The 20,422-nt window shown below is 40.1% G+C and overlaps 1 protein-coding gene and 1 pseudogene across 2 annotated transcripts; both read left to right on the top strand.

Annotated features, from left to right (window-relative positions):
- Positions 1-10,622: 10,622 nt before the first annotated feature.
- Positions 10,623-12,831, top strand: LOC307176084 (KH domain-containing, RNA-binding, signal transduction-associated protein 3-like). Its single transcript, XM_079901842.1, is given in 2 exon segments — positions 10,623-11,036; positions 11,039-12,831. Coding segments are annotated over 2 exon segments (1,038 nt in total). The 5' UTR covers positions 10,623-10,627; the 3' UTR covers positions 11,668-12,831.
- On the top strand, positions 12,390-18,979 carry LOC307176030 (ferritin light chain-like; annotated as a pseudogene). Its single transcript has 2 exons — positions 12,390-12,442; positions 18,252-18,979. The product of its transcript is annotated as a ferritin light chain-like (transcript).
- Positions 18,980-20,422: the final 1,443 nt, after the last annotated feature.

Genomic DNA, 20,422 nt, shown 5'->3' with positions numbered 1-20,422 from the left:
TCCTCCGCAGATATGTCATAGATTATTAGTACACAAGCAAAGACTTTCAACGTAACAGTACTTTATAGTGAGAAGAACTATACTGAGCTATCTCTATCCTAAGACAATGCACTACGAAAGCACTAGGAATTCTTAAGCACTAGGAATACAGAGACGATCAAGGGGCAAGTTCCTTGCCTTCGAGTATACATGATCATTACAGCAAATGCTTAAATAGCACTTAGTATGTAACTCACCACAGCAGTCTTATTATCCTCCTTTTTAATAGGTGAGCAGAGGAAGCCACAGGGAAGTCATAGGGTAAAGCCAGAATTTGAACCTAGGTAGACTAGTACACTCTCCACGGCTTTAACTACTACATTAAAATATATATATATATATATATAAAAAAAAACTCCAAGTATTCCAAAGTTACAAAACACTTATCTACCAAAACTCAAAAAGGAGCACACAAACTTGCACAGAAAATAAACATGTAAAAGTTCATAAATAAACCACAATATAACCTGCTCCACATAATATACTGACTGCAGTGTCCTGGGCCTCTCCCATCCTTAGGTAGCTGGAAATTACAACAAAATAATACTTTTCACCTTTGGAAGCCACACCATCTCTCATACCAACCAACCAATTACTTCCTTAGAGGGAATAGGAAATTAACCTGAATATCATAAAAAAATATACATATATAGCATTACTGATGTAGAATCTTTGTTTAAAGACAATAATTTCAATAGCAGAGGGAACGTTACCATTGCAGGCTTCCGATAACCTCTATATTTCTCAGATTTCATGCTAAATCATATAATGCTATATTGTGTCTGAAGCTATTTTTTCAATAGTCCATTTTCTTAAATGGACTAGCAATGCCGTAAATACTGAGGAACATTTTGGCTCCCAAATCCTAAAGCCATGCTGATTATGCCTGGGTGATCATGGGGACGTCATCGGAACTACCAGAGGACTGGCTGAAATACCAGTGTTCTGGCCAGCTTACAAATCAGAAATTATACAGAATCCAATTTTATTTTTTTGTTAAGTAATTCCTATGAGGCTTTTGGGATGTCAATGTAAAGTCCTTTCATGTGTAATCTTTATCCATTAGATAGGGAACAATGCCAATCCCCGTCATAAATACTTTCACAACCTGACACTGAAAATCCACTGTAGGGCATAGGACCTGCAAATAGGATGTGAATCACACACATCCACTCATTCAGACAATCCACAAATGTTCATTTTTAAGTCTACTATATGCCAATAATGTACCGGCCTCTCAGATGCTAGACCATGCTAAATGCTGAAACAGACATACTCAGTTCGGGCCCTCCTGGAACTTATTACCTACAGAAGTGCCTTCGTTGTAAATGGTCAGGTCTCAGCCAATGCTATTATCATCAGCAGGTGACCAAATGATAGAGCTTGCTTTCTAAACAAGCTCCACACTCTTTGCTTTCAACATTTTTGCTTTCCTTCAAGGCACATAATCCAGTGGTCAGTTTCTCCCAGTTAGTGAGGTTTGGGGAAAAGGTACCCAGTGAACAATTCCTTGTGGCCTCACTCTTTCCTCACACTCTCCTCTGTGGTTTTGAGCTAAAGAGACCTGGATTAAAGTCACTTGCTTTAACCTTATTATTTTAAAATACGGCTGCTCCTGCTTTGAGGATTTCCACTGGACCAACACAGCAGCAAAGCAGCACTGAATCAGAAGCAGGTAAATTTCAAAATGACAGCTCTAAACATATCCACTCTCCTTTTGTTCTCCTCCTATCCCTTTGCTCTGAACACCTCTGCCCTGAGGCTTTGCCTTTACCCTTCTCTGATTACTGCTCCAAAAGGGTTTCCAAGAGCGGGGAGTATTTATGGTTTCATTTGCTCCCAAGTCCTTGGTGGAAAAGGATGCTTGCTTCCTGATTCTTACTAATTCCACACTCACATCATCAACACAAAAATCATCATTAAAAAAAAAATTTCCTCAGCTTCATATTTCTTCTGGGCCAACACTGAAAGAATATTTTCAAAGAAACACAATCCTCTCTCCTTTGCTCTTCTGAGTTTCACGTTCTTACCTCCAGTCTCATTTTCAACCCTTATTACAGGATGCATCACAAAAACAGAAGAAAGTTCTTTGTGCTGTCCTGTACCAGCTAATTATTCTAATTTGTTCTGTCTCTACCAAACAGAATGCGAAATCAACACAAAGGCTGATTATGCGACCTCTTCCAAGGGAATGGTCTGAGAGTTGTCTATTTACTAATGAAGCTCAGTGTGTATTAAGGGTTGACTGAAACAATCATCAGGAATTTTCATCCCTTAAATTAGTCTTTTCTACCAGATGCACATCTTTCATTTCGGATAATATAACTTGTAAGTTCAGGATACAACTGGACAAAAGAAAAGAAAAAAAGGTAACCAACACAACATTTGCAGTAATAACACAGTAACAGCTATCATCCTTCCCTGAGGAATTCAGCCTACTTTATGGACACAATTTAGTACAAACTCATAAGAAAGCTAACAAAGCCCCAAACCACTTCACAAGAGCGTAGAGAGGTAAAGGTCAGAAATTATTACTGCCAGACCCAGCAGACAATGGCACCTACCGGAAAGAGCACAGGACAGGAAAACCTGGAAGCCTGTGTTCCAGTTTCGGTTATTCCTGTAAGCATTAGTACGATCTGAGTGAACTCAGCCTGCCCTGATAAAAACCTACATCATCCTCTCAGTAGAATGAAATGCCACATCTGAAAAGTTGCAGATCTCTGTAGGAAAGAAACAAAACTCATGCTTTCCAACCAAAATGGAATAATTCAGTCAATGGAGACTTAATAAAAATCTGCCATAAAGCAATTGTTTACTTGAAATCTATCTTTTGTGGTATATTTATTGGGGTAAGGAGTGTAAGCAAATCGTAATTAGAGTTACCGATTATTCCAGAAATCAAGGTCATTGAGTTCAGATTCCAACTTTGACCCTGACCCAGGCTTACAGAGATGTAAGATGTCCCAATACCTCATATCCAGCATACATGGGAGAAACAAGGTATGCAGACAGATCCTCTTATAAATATCCCATATGTAGTGGTTTTAATACAGGGTCTCAGATTCATTGCCATTCTTCGCATCCAGATGTGGGCATTTTCCCTTGAATTTAGGCAGGCTTTCCATGGCTTCAAACAATAGAGCAGGGGTCAGTAAATTATGGCTGGTGGGCCAAGTCTAGGCCTCTACCAGCTTTTATAAATGAAGCTTTATTGGAACACAGCCATGTTCCTTAGTATATGTATTGTTTGTGTCTGTTTTCACATCACAGCAGCAGAGCTAAGTAGTTGCAAAAGAGACTGTATGGCTTGTAAAGCCTAAAATATTGACTGTCTGACACTTTATGGAAAAAGGTCTCCAACGCCTGCAATAGTATATAATGAAAGTGATGCTATGTAACATCTAAGACTAGGTCATAAAAGGTCATGCAGCTTTTGCATGATTCTCGTGGAATGCTTCAACCCTGGACACTCATTCTCTTGGGATACTCTATCTTGAATCCTAACTACCACGTTATGAGAAGTCCAAGCCACCTGGGCAGCCATCTATAGGCACTCCAGTCAACAGTCCTTGTTGGGCCCAGTCTTCAAGGGCCAGACATGTGAATTAAAATTATCTAGATGATTCCAGCCCCAGCCATCTGAATCCTCATGAGCTGAGGTTCCAGACATCAGTCATGGAGTAGAGACAAGCCATCTCCTCTGTGTACTGTTTGAATTGCTGACCCACAGAATCTGGGCACATATTAAAATTTTTGTTTATTTCACCACTAAGTTTGGACTTCTTTATTATGTAGCAATAGATAACTATAGCACTGTGTCTGTACACAGGATATCTACATTTCACAGAGCACAGATTTTTAGATGTGAATGTTGACTGCTCACCTTCTAAGAAGAACGTATACACACACATAGGTACAAAATGTTTATGTATATGTAAATATTAGACCTATATAAACTAATCTATATTATCCATAAAATGAGGGGGCCTTGATAATGGCTAACATTATTTTTCGGTATTTATTGTGTTCCAAGAACTGATAAATTCTTGCATTGTATGAATTTTCTCTTTCACCCTCATAGCAACTCCCTGAGAGAAGTAATGGTATCTCTATTTTATAGATGAGAAAACTGAGGCAAAAACAGATAACATGCTCAAGAGTACTCAACAAGTAAATTTTAGAGTCAAGATTTGAACCCAGGTTCTCAAGTTTTAGATCCCTTACTCATACTCACCAAGCTATATACTGAGGAAGGGGATGAAAGTTGACGCCATTACATCATGCTCAAGAAGTTAGACAGAAACTTAGCAGGTATGGTTGAAAGAAGACAGGACTTGGAGTCGTAAGTCCAGAGCCTGAGTTATGAGATGAATTCTCCTCTCATCTAGATATAGGTTTGTTTTTAGAAAATGAAGAAGATCACTGCATATTTTGATTGTTAATTTCTGTACTTAATGATTACCAAAGAATGGAATTTTACCAGGGAGCTATTTTGCAATGACATAAATTATTGATTCAAACTCAAACCTTTATTATAAATTATTGATTCAAAATCAAATCTTTATTAAGTCTCCCTTGCATCAGAAGTTTTTCCCACTCTTCATTTCTTTGAAACCCTTTCCTGTCTACTCTTGGCCAAAGCTTGAAGCCTAATTTAACACTTGGAAATAAAATAATGAAATAGTCATAACACAGCAATTCCAATGCCTACTGAAATGGAAGCTCTAAATAATTTTTCAGATAATTTAGGAAATTAAAAATATTTATATCATAGATGCAAAGACAGAAGTTACTTTACTTGTGTAATAAATGGTGAGACAAAAAGTTTCTGGTCAAGTAGATTTGTTTAAATATGATCACTAATCTGAGTTCTACCCCTGTGCTAAAACCCAGTGACAGGTTGCATACAGCTTCTAAAGGGATAGTTCAGTGCATTGGGTCAAATTCATGCCATAAAATGTGGTATTAGTAGTAGTACTAGAAGACAGAGTGACTGTCTTCTTTGGGACATAGATGAAGACCCCAAGATAGACAATATCAAGGACAAATTATGTAGAATAAGATATTATCTCAGTCCTTGGAACATGTCATCCAGGATAGAACAAGAAGTAGATTTATTATCAAGTACATGAAGCCAGAGACAGTAAGCAATGAGTGGTAGTTGGTTAAAATAGACAGGTTTTAGAAGCAGAGGCATGGATGTAGAAAACAAACTTAGGGTTACCAGGGGATTGTGGCAGGGAGGCTAAATTGGGAGATTGGGACTGAAATATACACACTACTATACATAAAATAGATAACTAATAAGAACCTGCTCTTCTTATTAGCCCAGGGAACTCCATTCAGTACTCTGTAATGGGCTATTTGGAAAAGACTCCAAAAAAAAATAAAAGTGGGGCTTCCCTGGTGGCACAGTGGTTGAGAGTCGGCCTGCTGATGCAGGGGACACGGGTTCGTGCCCCGGTCCGCGAAGATCCCACATGCCGTGGAGCGGCTGGGCCTGTGAGCCATGGCTGCTGAGCCTGCGCGTCTGGAGCCTGTGCTCCACAACGGGAAAGGCCACAACAGTGAGAGGTCCGCGTACTGAAAATAGAAAAAAAAAAAAAGTGGATATATGTACATGTATAACTGATTCACTTTGCTGTACACCTGAAACTAACACAACACTGTAAATCAACTATACTCCAATAAAATTTTTTTTAAAAAACAGGTTTTAAGAACCATAGTCAGGGAGCAGTGTGGATTGGAAAGACCTGGCAAGAAAAATTTCTGCATCCTCAGACAATGCTCCCTAAGCTGGCTATTGCAAGGGTGAGCATTTAAGAGATCTTTGACCTAAGGAGGACATGAGATTAACAATCTATCCCAATGTGCATGAATTATTCTCCTCGGTGCTATCAGAAATCAGATGGCATCCTAGAGCAGGGGTCAGCAGATCTTTTTTGTAAAGGGTCAGATAGTAAATATTTTGGATTTTCTGTACCATACGTCTCCATTGCAACTGCCCATCTGCTGCTGTAGCACAGAAACAGCCATGCACAATACGTTAATGAATGGATGCGGCTGTGTTCAAGCAAAACGTTATGTACAAAACCAGGAGTCAAGCGAGATCTGATCAGTGGTCCAGAGTGTGCGGACGCCAGTTCTGGGTCAGTGTTCACAGCTGAATGAGTCATGAGGCCTTAAGTTCCAGTTCTCATTGTACTACTTTCTACCTGGGTGAACTTGGGTTCATCCTTTTATTTATAGGGGCCACTGTATTAGTCAAGGTTCTCCAGAAAAACAGAACCAACAGCATGTGTATACAATGTGCCCATATATACTGATAGATATAGATCTAGATATCGATATTGATACCTAGATCTATATCCATATCTATATAAAGATAGAGAAAGAGAGAGAGATTTTAAACAACTGGTTCACACAATAATAGAGGCTTGGTAAATTCAAAATCTGCAGGTTAGGCTGTCTAGAGACTCTCGGAAGAGTTGCAGTTCAATTTCTGTAAGTCTTCTGGCAGAATTCCTTTTTGCGACAGGGAGGTCAGTCTTTGTTTTATTAAGAGCTTCACCTGATTGGATGAGGCCCATGCATATTATGGAGGATAATCTGCTTTACTCAAAGTCCACCACAAATTTAATTATGAATTTCATCCAAAAACACCATCACAGGGACTACCCTGCTGGCACAGTGGTTAAGAATCTGCCTGCCAATGCAGGGGACACGGGTTTGAGCCCTGGTCTGGGAAGATCTCACATGCCGTGGAGCAACTAAGCCCATGCACCACAGCTACTGAGCCCGTGCACCTAGCGCCCATGCTCTGCAACAAGAGAAGCCACTGCAATGAGAAGCCCGCACACCACAACAAAGAGTAGCCCTCGCTTGCTGCAAATAGAGAAAGCCCACGTGCAGCAACGAAGACCCAATGCAGCCAAAAATATAAATAAATAAAACATAAAAATTTTAAAAAACACAGAAACACCATCACAGAAATATCCAGAATAATATTTGACCAAATAACTGGGCATGGTGGCCCAGACAAATTGACATGGAAAATTCACCACCTAAGCCATAGTTTTGTCACCTTTTACTGAGAAATATGACTTATCTGAGCTATTTTGATACCTAGAAGATACCTTCTAGAGGTAACACCCTCAGTATTTTACATGGTAGGCAGTAGAGGGAATGAGCCCATTTGCCCAGTCATATGACACCTAAAGGATAAAATTCTGTCTTCTCTCTCCAACCCACAAGGATGAATGCCAAAAATACATCACTTATATCTGCTTTAGCTAACATAGGATAGGTCTGGAACAGACCTATGCTCCCAGTAAGTCTCATGAAATGCTGTTTCATTAAGGAGGGACTTTACTTGCTAAGATTAGAAGCAAAAGAGGGTGGTGGATGAAGAACTGCCCAAGGATATAAGCTCATGCAAGGAAGCAGGAGAGAGAATGGGTATCCGAAGATGTGCGCTCTGAGCCAACACTAATTTCACAGCATCAGGTTATAATTCAGGCAGCCCAACCGCTGGGGGTTTTTTCCCCTTCTTCTTTTCCCCCAAAGAGGGAAAAGCATACTGACAAAGGAAGAGCATCAGTCACCACAGATAAATTGCTTTTTAGAGGTGATCTCGCAAATGATTTGGCTCAGTGTAGACTATGATTTGGCCCCCCAAACCATAAGCTAGAGCATTTCATTCCAGGTCCCTCCTCAAATATCCATGATAGGTAAAAATCTGGCATCAAGTAGGTCTTGAAATCTCCCCAGGTGATTATAATATGCAACCAGGGCTGAGAATCTGGAGATGTAGAGCAAATTTAAATTGAACTTTAGTTAAACAGTAAAACAAGCTCTGACTCTACTGGCTGGAGCTAGACAAGGGATATGGATTTAGTGGGATGAGAAGATAAAGGACACCAGGGAGTAAATCAAATGCTTTACACCTGTGCTTAGCTAATTGTTACTCAGATAATTCAGACAATCTTACAGCACCTGAACCCTGAAATTCCTTAGTTCTGTTTAAAAAAAAGTAACTCTTCAAGTAACTGAACTCTGAGAATCATGCCAATCACAAAGAAAAAGAAGAAATCTTATTTTTTGAATTAGTTGATTTCATATATACTGTTTCACTTTCATGATATTAACTAGTTATCTTTCTTTCCATTTTATGTTTGAGGAAAGTAAGGCATTAAAGTCCCAGTAATTTTCTCAAGGTCACTTGTTAAGGGTGTGGTAGGCAGCATAATGGCTCCTAAAAATGCCCTCACCCTAATCCCTAGAACCCAATAATATGTTACCTTACATGGTAAAGAGGACTTTGCAGATATGACTGAAGTTATAGGCCTTGAGATAGAAAGATTATCCTGGATTACCTCATGGAACAAATCTAATTGCATGAGTCCTTAAAAGCAGAAAACCATTCCCAACTGTAGAAAGAGAAAGAGAGAGATGTCCTAATAGAAGCAGAATCAGAGAGATGCAACATTTTGGGTTTTGTAGGTGGAGAAAGGGGACTCTGAGTCAAGGACTACAAGTGACCGCTGGAAGCGGATAAAGTCCAGGGAACAGAAACACCCCTAAGAGCCTCCAGAAAAGAATGTACCTCTGCCAACACTTTTTTTTCTTTTTTAACCATCTTTATTGGAGTATAATTGCTTTACAATGGCGTGTTAGTTTCTGCTTCATAACAAAGTGAATCAGCTATACATATACATATATCCCCATATCTCCTCCCTCTTGCATCTCCCTCCCACCCTCCCTTGCCTATCCCACACATCTAGGTGGACACAAAGCACAGAGCTGATCTCCCTGTGCTTTGTGGCTGCTTCCCACTAGCTAGCTCTTTTACATTTGGTAGTGTATATATGTCCATGCCACTCTCTCACTTCATCCCAGATTACCCTTCCCCGTCCCTGTGTCCTCAAGTCCACTCTCTATGGCTGCGTCTTTATTCCTGCCCTGCCCCTAGGTTCTTCATAACCATTTTTTCTTTTTTTTTTTTAGATTCCATATATATGTGTTAGCATATGGTATTTGTTTTTCTCTTTCTGACTTACTTCACTCTGTATGACAGTCTCTAGGTCAATCCACTTCACTACAAATAACTCAATTTCATTTCTTTTTATGGCTGAGTAATATTCCATTGTATATATGTGCCACATCTTTATCCATTCATCTGTCGATCCTGCCAACACTTTTACTCAATTGAGGCCAATGTCAGACTTGTAAGGTAATAAATTTACGTTGTTTTGAGTCACTAAATTTGGGATAATTTGTATGAAAGCAATAAAAAAAATACAGAGGTCCTACAAGAGCTAGGCTATATATTTATACTTAAGTATTTCTGAAATGAATTTAACCTTGTGATTGACAGCAGCAGCAGCAGCAGCTTCCAAGGGATCCCACCACACACCTGAGGCAAAAGGAGCCTAATACAAAGCAGTGACAGCAGCAGGTCACTGCCCCACACTTGGGGTAGAGGGGGACTTGATCTACTGTAGCAGCAGCATAGCCTGAATGGGAACCCATCCTCCTGTGGCACTAGTCCCATCAACATTAGTCTAATCTGCTAGCATCTGCTGTGCCAACAGGCCCAACATATACAAACCCTCCAACTCAGTAGCATTAAGTGAGCCAGGCTCAGTGTTTCCTGAAACTCATATCCAGCTGCACTAGAAATCCAAGATATCACCTACTGTTATGAAAACATAAACAATAACAGAAGACTGGGAACTTCAGAAAGAAAACGGGAACAATGGAATGGGTGAAAACAAATGGGGTAAATATAAGAGACTATCATTAGCCTCATGAGTTTCTTAAATTCTATATGATGGTCAAAGCAAAAATGATGACACCATCTGATGGGGTTCTCAATGTAGAGAAAGGAAATACTACAGAAAATCATACTTTAAAACTGGGGAATATTAAGAGACCTAAATGGAAGTAAAATTTTGAAACTTCACTTGAAGTAATGAAACACTGATTCCAGTAGGCTATGATAAGTTACATATGTATACTGTAATGCCAAAAGCAACCACTAAGAAAACTATACAAACCGTATACACAAATGATTATAAATGAATTAAATTAAAATGGACTTATTAAAAAATGTTTAAGTAGAGCTCGGAGAACGCGGGGCGGCGCGCGGCGTGCGGGTGGCGGCTGAGCTCGGCAGTGGCGCTGGCGCCGGCTGCCGGGGTTCGCCCGGGACTGCCTCAGGCTCGCAGAGTGTGCCGCCGGCCCGGCAAGAGGGCCCGCCTGACCGCGCCGGCCCGTGGCGGGAGCTCGGGGACCGCGTCCGGGAGGCAGTGGCCGCCAGCGCGGGGCAGTCGGCGGCCACCCCCTGGGGACCGGGGCTGTGCGGCCGCTTCCCGCCTCGCAGCGCCGCCATCGCCGGCGGCGCCGCCATCGCCGCTGCCGCCGCCGCCGCCAGGTCGACCGCCCGGCTTGGCTCCACCGCGCCCCGGCCGCGGCATCCGGCCCGGGTTCCGCGCCGCTAGGGCGCGGGCGGGGTCGGGGGTTGCGTGGCCGGCGCTGCTCGCCCGCCTCGAGTCCGCGTCCCGGGCCCTGGCGGCCGGCGAGCATGGAGGAGAAGTACCTGCTGGAGCTGATGGCGGAGAAGGACTCCCTAGACCCCTCCTTCATGCACGCCCTGCGGCTGGTGAACCAAGAAATAGAAAAGTTTCACAAAGGAGAAAGCAAGGACGAAGAAAAGTACATTGATGTGGTGATTAATAAGAACATGAAGCTGGGACAGAAAGTGTTGATTCCTGTAAAACAGCTCCCTAAGTTCAACTTTGTGGGAAAACTTTTGGGGCCACGTGGCAATTCTCTGAAGCGCTTGCAAGAAGAAACCTTGACAAAAATGTCCATCCTTGGAAAAGGCTCCATGAGAGACAAGGCAAAGGAAGAAGAGTTGAGGAAAAGTGGAGAAGCAAAGTACTTCCACCTCAATGATGATCTCCATGTTCTGATTGAAGTGTTTGCCCCGCCACAGAAGCCTATGCCCGGATAGGACATGCTCTGGAGGAAATCAAAAAGTTCCTCATTCCGGACTATAATGATGAAATCAGGCAAGCACAGCTCCAGGAATTAACATATTTGAATGGTGGTTCAGAAAATGCAGATGTACCAGTTGTTCGAGGGAAACCTACCTTGCGTACAAGAGGTGTACCAACCCCAGCAATAACCAGGGGAAGGGGAGGAGTCGCGGCCCGGCCAGTGGGAGTCGGGGTACCACGAGGGACGCCGACTTCCAGAGGAATCCTTTCCACCCGAGGGCCAGTGAGTCGAGGAAGAGGACTTCTCACTCCCAGAGCAAGAGGTGTCCCCCCAACTGGGTACAGACCTCCACCGCCGCCCCCAACACAAGAGACCTATGGAGATTATGACTATGATGATGGATATGGCGCTGCTTATGATGAACAGAGTTATGATTCCTATGATAACAGCTATAGCGCCCCAGCCCAAAGTGGTGCTGATTACTATGATTATGGACACGGACTCAGTGAAGAGACTTATGATTCCTACGGGCAAGAGGAGTGGACAAACTCAAGACAAAAGGCACCCTCGGCAAGGACAGCAAAGGGCGTCTACAGAGACCAGCCATACAGCAGATACTGATTGTACTGTCTGATGTTGTGACATAGCCAGTCTCCACCAGTCCTGTATACTGTTCAAAGTAATTGTTTTCTATGAACAATCCCTTTTTAAATAAATCAAAATGCTTAACATCTGAATGGATGGAATTTAAAATTACTTTGTTGAAACATCAACCTGGGCAGAAAAAAAAAAAAAGACATGTAAAATTTTGTTATTTCCAGTCTGTATATGAAAAAATAGGTCATCAAAAGGAAAAAAAAAACTTTGATTAACTAGTGTTAAACAAAAAAGATAGGTTTACTAAATATGTTAATCCATCCTTTTAACATAAGCCTCACCTTTCATTTTAAAGGTTTCCATAGAAATTTAGTTATTTTATCTTTCAGCCATATGCTAGTTTTTTTTTTTTCTCTTGCCAACATGCGTAAAAAGGGAAGCCAATTACAAGTGCAAATAATGTGGTATTCTTTTGTAACTCAAGTCTTGAAATGTTCTGTAGTGTTAAGCAAAGTCTCCCCTTGCTTGATACTAAATAAACTTTTGAAAGAAAAAAAAATGTTTAAGTAACCCACAAGAAGGAAAAATAAGGGAAACACAGGATTGAGAAACTAAGGTAAAAGACAAAACAAAAAATAACATGGTAGACCAAATCTTTGACATGGCAATAATTACATTAATGGTAAATGATCTAAATAACCAAGTCAAAGACAGAGATTGGAAGAGCAGATTAAAAAATCGCAAGCATGATCCAACTATATACCGTCTATAAGAAGCTTACTTTCAACATCATGTATAGGTAGTTCAAAGTAAAAGGATGAAAATGATATATCATGTGAACATTAATCAGAAAAAGCAGGAATGGCTATATTAATATCAGATAAAGTAAACTTCAGAGCAAAGGAAATTATTAGGGGCAAAGAGGGTCATTACATAAAGATAACAGGAATAATCCACCTAGATGACCTAGTGATACTAAATGTGTGTGCACCAAACAACAGAACTTCAAAATGCATGAAGCAAACACTGAAAAAGGTAAAAGGAGAAAGTTTTAAATCCACAATTATTATTTGAGACTTCAACACAGCAATTTATACAACTACCAGAGAGAAAAATCAGCAAGGATATGGAAGAACTGAAAACATCATCAATCAACAGGATATAACTGACATTTAAAGAACACACTCAGTAAGAGCAGAATACATATTGAAGTGTCCATGGAACATTCACTCATATACCATATACTGGGTGATAAAAAACCATTAGCAGATTTAAAAGAATTAAAATCATAGAGAGTATGTTCTCTAGCCATAATGGAATCAGACTAGAAATCAATAAGAGAAAGACAACAGGAAAATCTTCAATCACATGAAAACTAAACATCACAATTCCAAATAACTCATGGGTAAAAAAGACAGCATCAAGGAAAAATTTTTAAATGCATAGAATAAAAGAAAATGGAGATATAACAGACAAAAGTTTGCGGAATGAAGTGAAAGCAATGCTGAAACGGAAGTTTATAGCACTAAATTGGGAAAGAAAATATTTCAAAGCAATAATCTAATTTTCTATATTAAAATAGTAAAAAAGGAAGAGGAAAAAACACTAAACAAGCAGAAAGAAGGAAATAATAAAGATGAAACAGAAATCCATGAAACTGAAAACAGGAAAATAGGGGGGAAAATCAATGAAACAAAAGGCTGGTTCTTTGAAATAAGCAATCTAACCAATAAAGATCTAGAAAGACTGATAAAGATTAAACAGAGAGATGGCACAAATCACAGATATCAGAAATGCAACCAGGGATACCATGACATATCCTGCAGGTTAATGAGGGACAAGTTACTATGAACAAGTCTACACTATAAATTCAAAAATGTAGATGAAATGGGCCAATGTTTCTACACCCAAAACTACCAAAACTCAGCCAAGATGAAATAGATAATCTCAATTTTCCTGTAACCATTAGAAACACTGGTTTTTCATTTAAAAACTCCCAAAAGAAATGTTCAGGCTTAGATGTTTCACTTTTACCCAAGACTTAAAGAATTAACACCAATTTTACATGATTTGATAAGAAATAGAAGTAGAGGGAACAGTTTCTAATTAATTTTATGAAGCCAGTATTACCTTGATACCAAAACCAGACAGGGATAGTATAGAAAGAAGAAACCTACAGACCAATATTTTTTATGAAATTGGCTGAAAAACCCTCAGCCAAATATTAGCAAATTAAATCCAGAAATATATGAAAAGAATAATATACCATGACCAAGTGGGATTTATTCCAGTTATGCAAAATTGGTTAAATATTTGAAAATTAAACAGTGTAATCCACCATATCCAATAGATTAAGGGGGAAAAGTCATGTGATCCTATCCATTAATGCAGAGAAAGCATTTGACAAAATCCAATCCCATTCATGATTTTAAGAAAAGAAGAAAATACTCCAAGCAAACTAGGAATAGAAAAGGAGCATACTGAAACTCATAAAGATGATCTACAAACAACCTATACCGACATGATATTTAACTGTGAAAGACTGGATGCTTTCTCTGTAAGATCAGAAACAAGGCACCGATATCTGCTCTCACCACTTTTATTAAATATATCACTGGAGGTTCTAGTAAGAAAATAAAGCAAAAATAAATAAATACATAAATTTAAAAGTTAAATTTTTTAAAAGTTTATTTAAAAGATAAAAGGACTATTCCTACTACGTTGCACAGGAAGGAACATATCCTACTGAATGTTGAATAGTAATATATCCTATTATACTGAATAAGGAAAAGTAAAACTGTCTGTATCTGAAGATGAGATGATAATCTAAATGGAGAAAATACCAAGGAATCCACAAAAAGCTTGAGAAATAATATTAGTTTGTAAATGATTTAGAGTACAAGATCACCACAATTTTATCAAATTATATATTAATAACAAATGTGTAGAAGGTTAAATAAAAATATGTGATGCCATTTACAACTGACCTAAATAAATACTTAAATATAAGCCCAATAAGACATTTATAGGACCTCTAGACTGAAAATTACAAAATGCTGATGAAGAAAAATTTTTAAGTCGCAAACAAATAGGGAGACATACCTTGTTCATGGATTAGAAAACACAACATGATAAAGATGTCAATTCTCCCCAAGTTAAGAGGCTTAACACAATTACTCTTAAAATGCCCTCAAGGTTTTTGTGGATATAGACAAGCTTATTCTAAGATTTATATGGTAAGAAGAGGCTGAAGAATAGCTAAAACAACTTGTAAAGGAAGATGAAAATGGGAGGAATTAATCTACCCAATTTCAAGAGTTTGCAGTAATGATGGAGGGTAGATACATAGATCAATGGAATGGAATAGAGAACCCAGAAATAGACTGACATCAATACATATAACTTGTTTTTGACAGCAGTGCAAAAGCTATCAAGGAAGAATAGACTTTTCAAAAAATGGTACTGAAACAGTTGGACATCCCTCGACAAAAACAAACAAAAAATGAACCTTAACCTCCACACCTTACACAAAAATTAAATCAAAGTGGATCATAATCTTAAATGTAAAAGCAGGACATTTTTAGAAAAAAAAATAGGAGAGAATGTTTGGCATCTAGAACTAGGGGAATAATTCTTAGACTTGACACCAAAAGTATGATCAATAAAGGCAAAAACTGATAAATTGGATCTCATCAAAATGAGTTAAAAATGCTTCATAGAAGATCCTTTTAAGTGGATGAAAACTCAAATTACACAGTAGGAAAACATATTTGAAAATCCCATATGAGACAAATGACTTGTATCTATAATATACAAAGAACTCTCCAAACAACTTAAAAAAATCCAACTAGAAAATAGGCAGAAGACAGGAACAGACATTTCATGGAAGAGAATATACACACGGCAAAGGAGCACATGAAAAGATGCTCAGCATCATTAGCCATTAGGGAAATGCCAATTAAGACCATAATGAGATGTCAGAGAGTAACTAAAATTAAAGTATAGTGACAACATCAAATGCTGGCGAGTACATAGAAAAATTATATCACATCACTGGTGGGAAAATAAAATGGTTTAGCCACTCTGATCAACAGCTTGACAGTCTCTTTTAATCCTAAAAGTAGATTCACCCTACAACGCAGTAATTGTACTCTTGAGCATTTATCCAAAAGAAACAAAAACTTAATTAAGTTCCCACAGAAACTTACACATAAATGTTCATAGCAGTTTTATTTATAATAGCCCAAAACTGGCAACTACCCAAATGTCTTGCAGTGGATGAATGTTGAAACAAATTGTGATAAAATCTTATGATAGAATACTACCGAGCAACAGAAAGGAACAAATTATTAATATACGCAAAAATTGAAATGAACTTCAAGGGAATGATGCCGAGGGAAAAATTTTGAAAAGCCGATCTCCGAAGATTAAGTAATTCATGATTATGTTTACATATTATTCTTAAAATAACAAAACTGTGGAGATGGAGAACAGAGTAGAAGTTGCCAAGGGTTAGAGTGGGGGTAGAAGGTACAGCGGGGGAACTCTGTGAGGTTTTTGTGGTTCCAGTACAAATAATACAGCAATCTTGGTTTTAATCCCTAAAGATTTCTAAAAGCAATTCCTAATAAGAGGTGTCCAGATATTTAGCAATGGCAGATTAGAGGTATAGCTCCCCAACATAACAACTTCAAAAGAGAACATACTAATTCAATGTATATGTTAATTTCAAAAAAAAGGCCTGTCACAATACTTAAATGGTATATATCTTAACTATATTATTCTAAGTATCCAGCTATACCAGATGAACTAGCAAGATTTTCTGTACATTCAACCTTATTTAAGACAGTAAATCTTATAATAAGACAGTTAGAAAAAGAAAAAAAAAACAAACCTCAACTACAGTTGGATATTCTCATAGGAAGATGAGGTGAAAATATGCAGCAGCAGTTCAAAAGCTTAAGCAGTGGCACCTAAATTTGGTTGTGCATTAGAATCATCTGAAGCACTTTTTAAAAACCCTCACACTGACGGTTGGTCATCGTAGACCAATAAAATCATTTTAAATCTCCTCAGACGATGCCAATGTCTAGCCAGAACTGAGAACCAGCGGACTAAGCAGAAGGGGATGTTTCTACAAAGATCTCTTAACAATAAGTCCTTTCACCCAATCAGATTTACCTCCCCGCAAAGGGCTAAAGAACGCTAGTGTTGTCCATACTTGCTTAGCTTTAATTAGCACTTGTGACTTGCCCAAAACCTAGATCATGTTTCCCCTAAATTTCATGTTATTCCCTACGTTTTTCAAACCCAGGGCTAAGGGGTTTGCCGGGATGAGATTTTAAGTGCTCATACAGGGCAAGTCCCTGGCAAACCAGGACAGCGGTCCCTCTACATTGAAATGTAAAGCATCCTAAATAACCCTGCCACTGCTCCCAGATCCTAGTCTGTGCCAACCAGTGGAGAAAAGGCATTCTCCATTACCACCACGGCAAATGCTGCTGTACTTGCCTTGGCTGGTCCCTATCTTTTCCAGGCACCACTCCCCTTCACCTGCTGGTGGACGCTTTGGCCAGCTGACAATGCAGATATTTTCAAACTTTAAGGTGAATAAAAATCATCTGGAGGGCCTGTTATAACAGAGATCACTGAGCCCCACCAGAGTTGCTGATTCCATAGGGCTGGGACAGGGCCCTAAAACTTGAATATCTGACACATTATCAGGGGACGCTGGTAAAACTGGTCAGGTTGTTACCGAATGCAGGTTCGTGTGTCTGAAGCACAGTGAGGCCAAACAAACCTAAAGGTTGGAGTCTGGAGCAGAGAGAGGTTTATTGCAGGATCGAGCAAGGAGAGGGGTGGCCCGAGTTCCAAAACACCCTGAAATCTCCAAAGGATTTCAGCAAAGCATTTTTAAAGGCCAGGTGAGGGAGGGACGTCCCAGGGAATGTGATCAGCTCATGCACAATCCTCTGATTGGTTGATGTGGAGGCCACAGGGCAGGTAACATTATCCATCCTTAGGTGCCAGAAGGTCTGGGGGCTATGTGCTCATGATCATCAAGGAGTTGATTTCTTCCATTGGGTGGTGGTTTTTAGCATCTGAAAACTCAAGAAATATGCCTGAGATACTATTATCTGAGTACTTCAGAGAGGAACTACAGCAGAGGATATGGGGGATGGGTCTGTCCTAGGAAGGCCCCATAGGGTACTGCTTGGTTACAAGGTGACCATACTTTGAGAACCACTGCTCTAGTGGCTTGGAATGTTCAGAAAGTAATGGAAGAATCCCTTCCCAGGTCTAGATTCTAGTATCGCCAGCTATTTTGGCGGGGGGAAGGGTAAGTTTTGTCCTTGCTTGGACTTCTGGTTCATTTATATCAAAGCCTATTTGAGGCAGTGCGCTCGGCAGTCCTGCAGTTCTGTCTTTTGCTTCAACAGTGTTTGGAATGAACAGACCCAGGGACGCTCCTTGCTCCAGCCCCCGACCACCCTCCAACCTTTCTTCCTGTCGCAACCTTTGGAATCAGCCACTCAGCTATCCTCAGCCTCCAGGACAGGCCAACACCGTTTTTTGAGCTTAGCTCCTTATCACTGATCAACCACGAGTTCCCAGGTGCGTCAGAATTATTCCATCGAGGTGGAGGCCGCCGTCCACCGCCTGTTCAACATGCATCTGGGGACACTTACCTCTCTCTGAACTTCTATTTCGACAGCAACAATGGGACTCTGGACAGTGTGGGCCACAGTTTTCGCCAACTGGCTGAGGAGAAGTGTGAGGGCGCCCAGCGTCTCTTGAAAATGCAAAACCAGTGCTGTGGCCGCGCCCTCTTCCAGGATGCGCGGAAGCCTTCTCAAGATGAGTGGGGTAAAACCCAGGACGCTGTGGAAGCCGCCATTCTTAGGGAGAAGAGCCTGCTCCAGGCACTATCAGATCTGCGCGCCCTGGGTTCCGCCCGCGCAGACTCCCACCTCTGTGATTTCCTGGAGAGCCGCTTCCTGGAGGAGCAGGTGAAACTCATCAAGAAGATGGGCGACCACCTGACCAACCTCCGCAGGCTGGCTGGTCCGCAGGCTGTGCTGGGCGAGTATCTCTTTGAAAGGCTCACCCTCGAGCACAAACAGGAGTCTCTGAAGTCCAGCGGCCTCTGAGGAGCCCCTCTGGCATCAGAGCTTCTGCCTGAAGCCCTGCTCTGCAGCTACTAGGCAGCTTTGTAACCGCCCTGGAGCCCTCTCCCAAGCCTTGGACCAAATGGAAACAATAACGCTTTTTGCAGAAGGAAAAAAAAAGCCTATTTGAAACACAAACAGAATAAAGAGGAAAAAAAGAAATATATATATATGTATATATATATATTCGTTTTTTTTCCCTTTTTTTAAAAATTTATTTTACTGAAGTATAGTTGATATACAATGTTGTGTTAGTTTATGCTGTACAACAAAGTGATTCAGTTATACATATATATAATTTTTCATATTCTTTTCCATTATGGTTACTTACAGGACATTGACTATAGTTCCCTGTACTATACAGTAGGACCTTGTTGTTTATCCATCATACATATAATAAGTTACCTCTGCTAATCCCAAACTCCCAATCCATCACTCCCCCACCTCCCCCTTCCCCTCGGGAACCACAAGTTTGTGTGCTATGTCTGTGAGTCTGTTTCTGTTTCATGGATAAGTTCATTTGTATCATATTCTAGATTCCACATATAAGTGATATCATATGGTATTTGTCTTTCTCCTTCTCACTTACTTCATTTAGTATAATAGTCTCTAGGTCCAGCCATGTTGCTGCAAATGGCATTATTTCATTCTTTTTTATAGCTGAGTAGTATTCCATTTTATATATATCACATCTTCTTTATCCATTCACCTGTGAGTGGACATTTAGGTTGTTTTCATGTCTTGGCTATTATAAATAGTGCTGCTGTGAACATAGGGGTGCATGTATGTTTTCGAATTATAGTTTTGTCCAGATATATGCCCAGCAGTAAGACTGCTGGATCATATGGTAGCTCTATTTTTAGCTTTTTGAGGAACTGCCACAGTGTTTTCCATAGTGGTTGCACCAATTTACATCCCCACCAACAGTGTAGAAGTAAGTCAGAAAGAGAGAGACAAATACCGTATGCTAACACATATATATGGAATTTAAGAAAAAAAAATGTCATGAAGAACCTAGGGGTAAAACAGGAATAAAGACACAGACTTACTAGAGAACGGACTTGAGGATATGGGGAGGGGGAAGGGTAAACTGTGACAAAGCGTGAAAGAGGCATGGACATATATTCATGTTCTTTTAACATATGAATTGCCCTACTTTATCTGTGTGAAATAAGTTTGTTCCCGTTATTGGGCTGCTTCTCAAGCTTTGCTGCTCATTTGAATGACCTAAAGAGCTTTTAAGAAAAACATTGGTGTCTGGGTCCCAGCCCCAGAGATTTTGATTCAGTAGGTCTAGGGAGGAGCCTGGGCACAGGGAGGGCTCAGAGTTCCCCAGGTGATTCTAATGTGCAGCAACTTTGGGAACCACCTCTTGGCTTCAATCCAGCTAGTGATCAGATATTAAATCTAAGACACATGGGCTAGTGCGTGAGCTCTAGGAAGATTCGTGCCAGGGAAAATGATCGATAGTTGTATTACTTCTCTGAAATGGACTGAAATTTCCAATTAGCATGAACAGGGGAGGGTGAATGGGTGAATGCAATAAGGTGTATCATTTACGTATTGCCCTATGTGTATGGCTAGAAGCTTTTGCAACTGAGGTCTGCCCT

The sequence above is a fragment of the Stenella coeruleoalba genome (genome assembly GCF_951394435.1).
Source record: "Stenella coeruleoalba genome assembly, chromosome: 17".
In the NCBI taxonomy this organism is placed as follows: domain Eukaryota; kingdom Metazoa; phylum Chordata; class Mammalia; order Artiodactyla; family Delphinidae; genus Stenella; species Stenella coeruleoalba.
The sequence above is the reverse complement of the archived record's forward strand: the minus strand, read 5'-3'. Positions and strand labels throughout refer to the sequence as shown.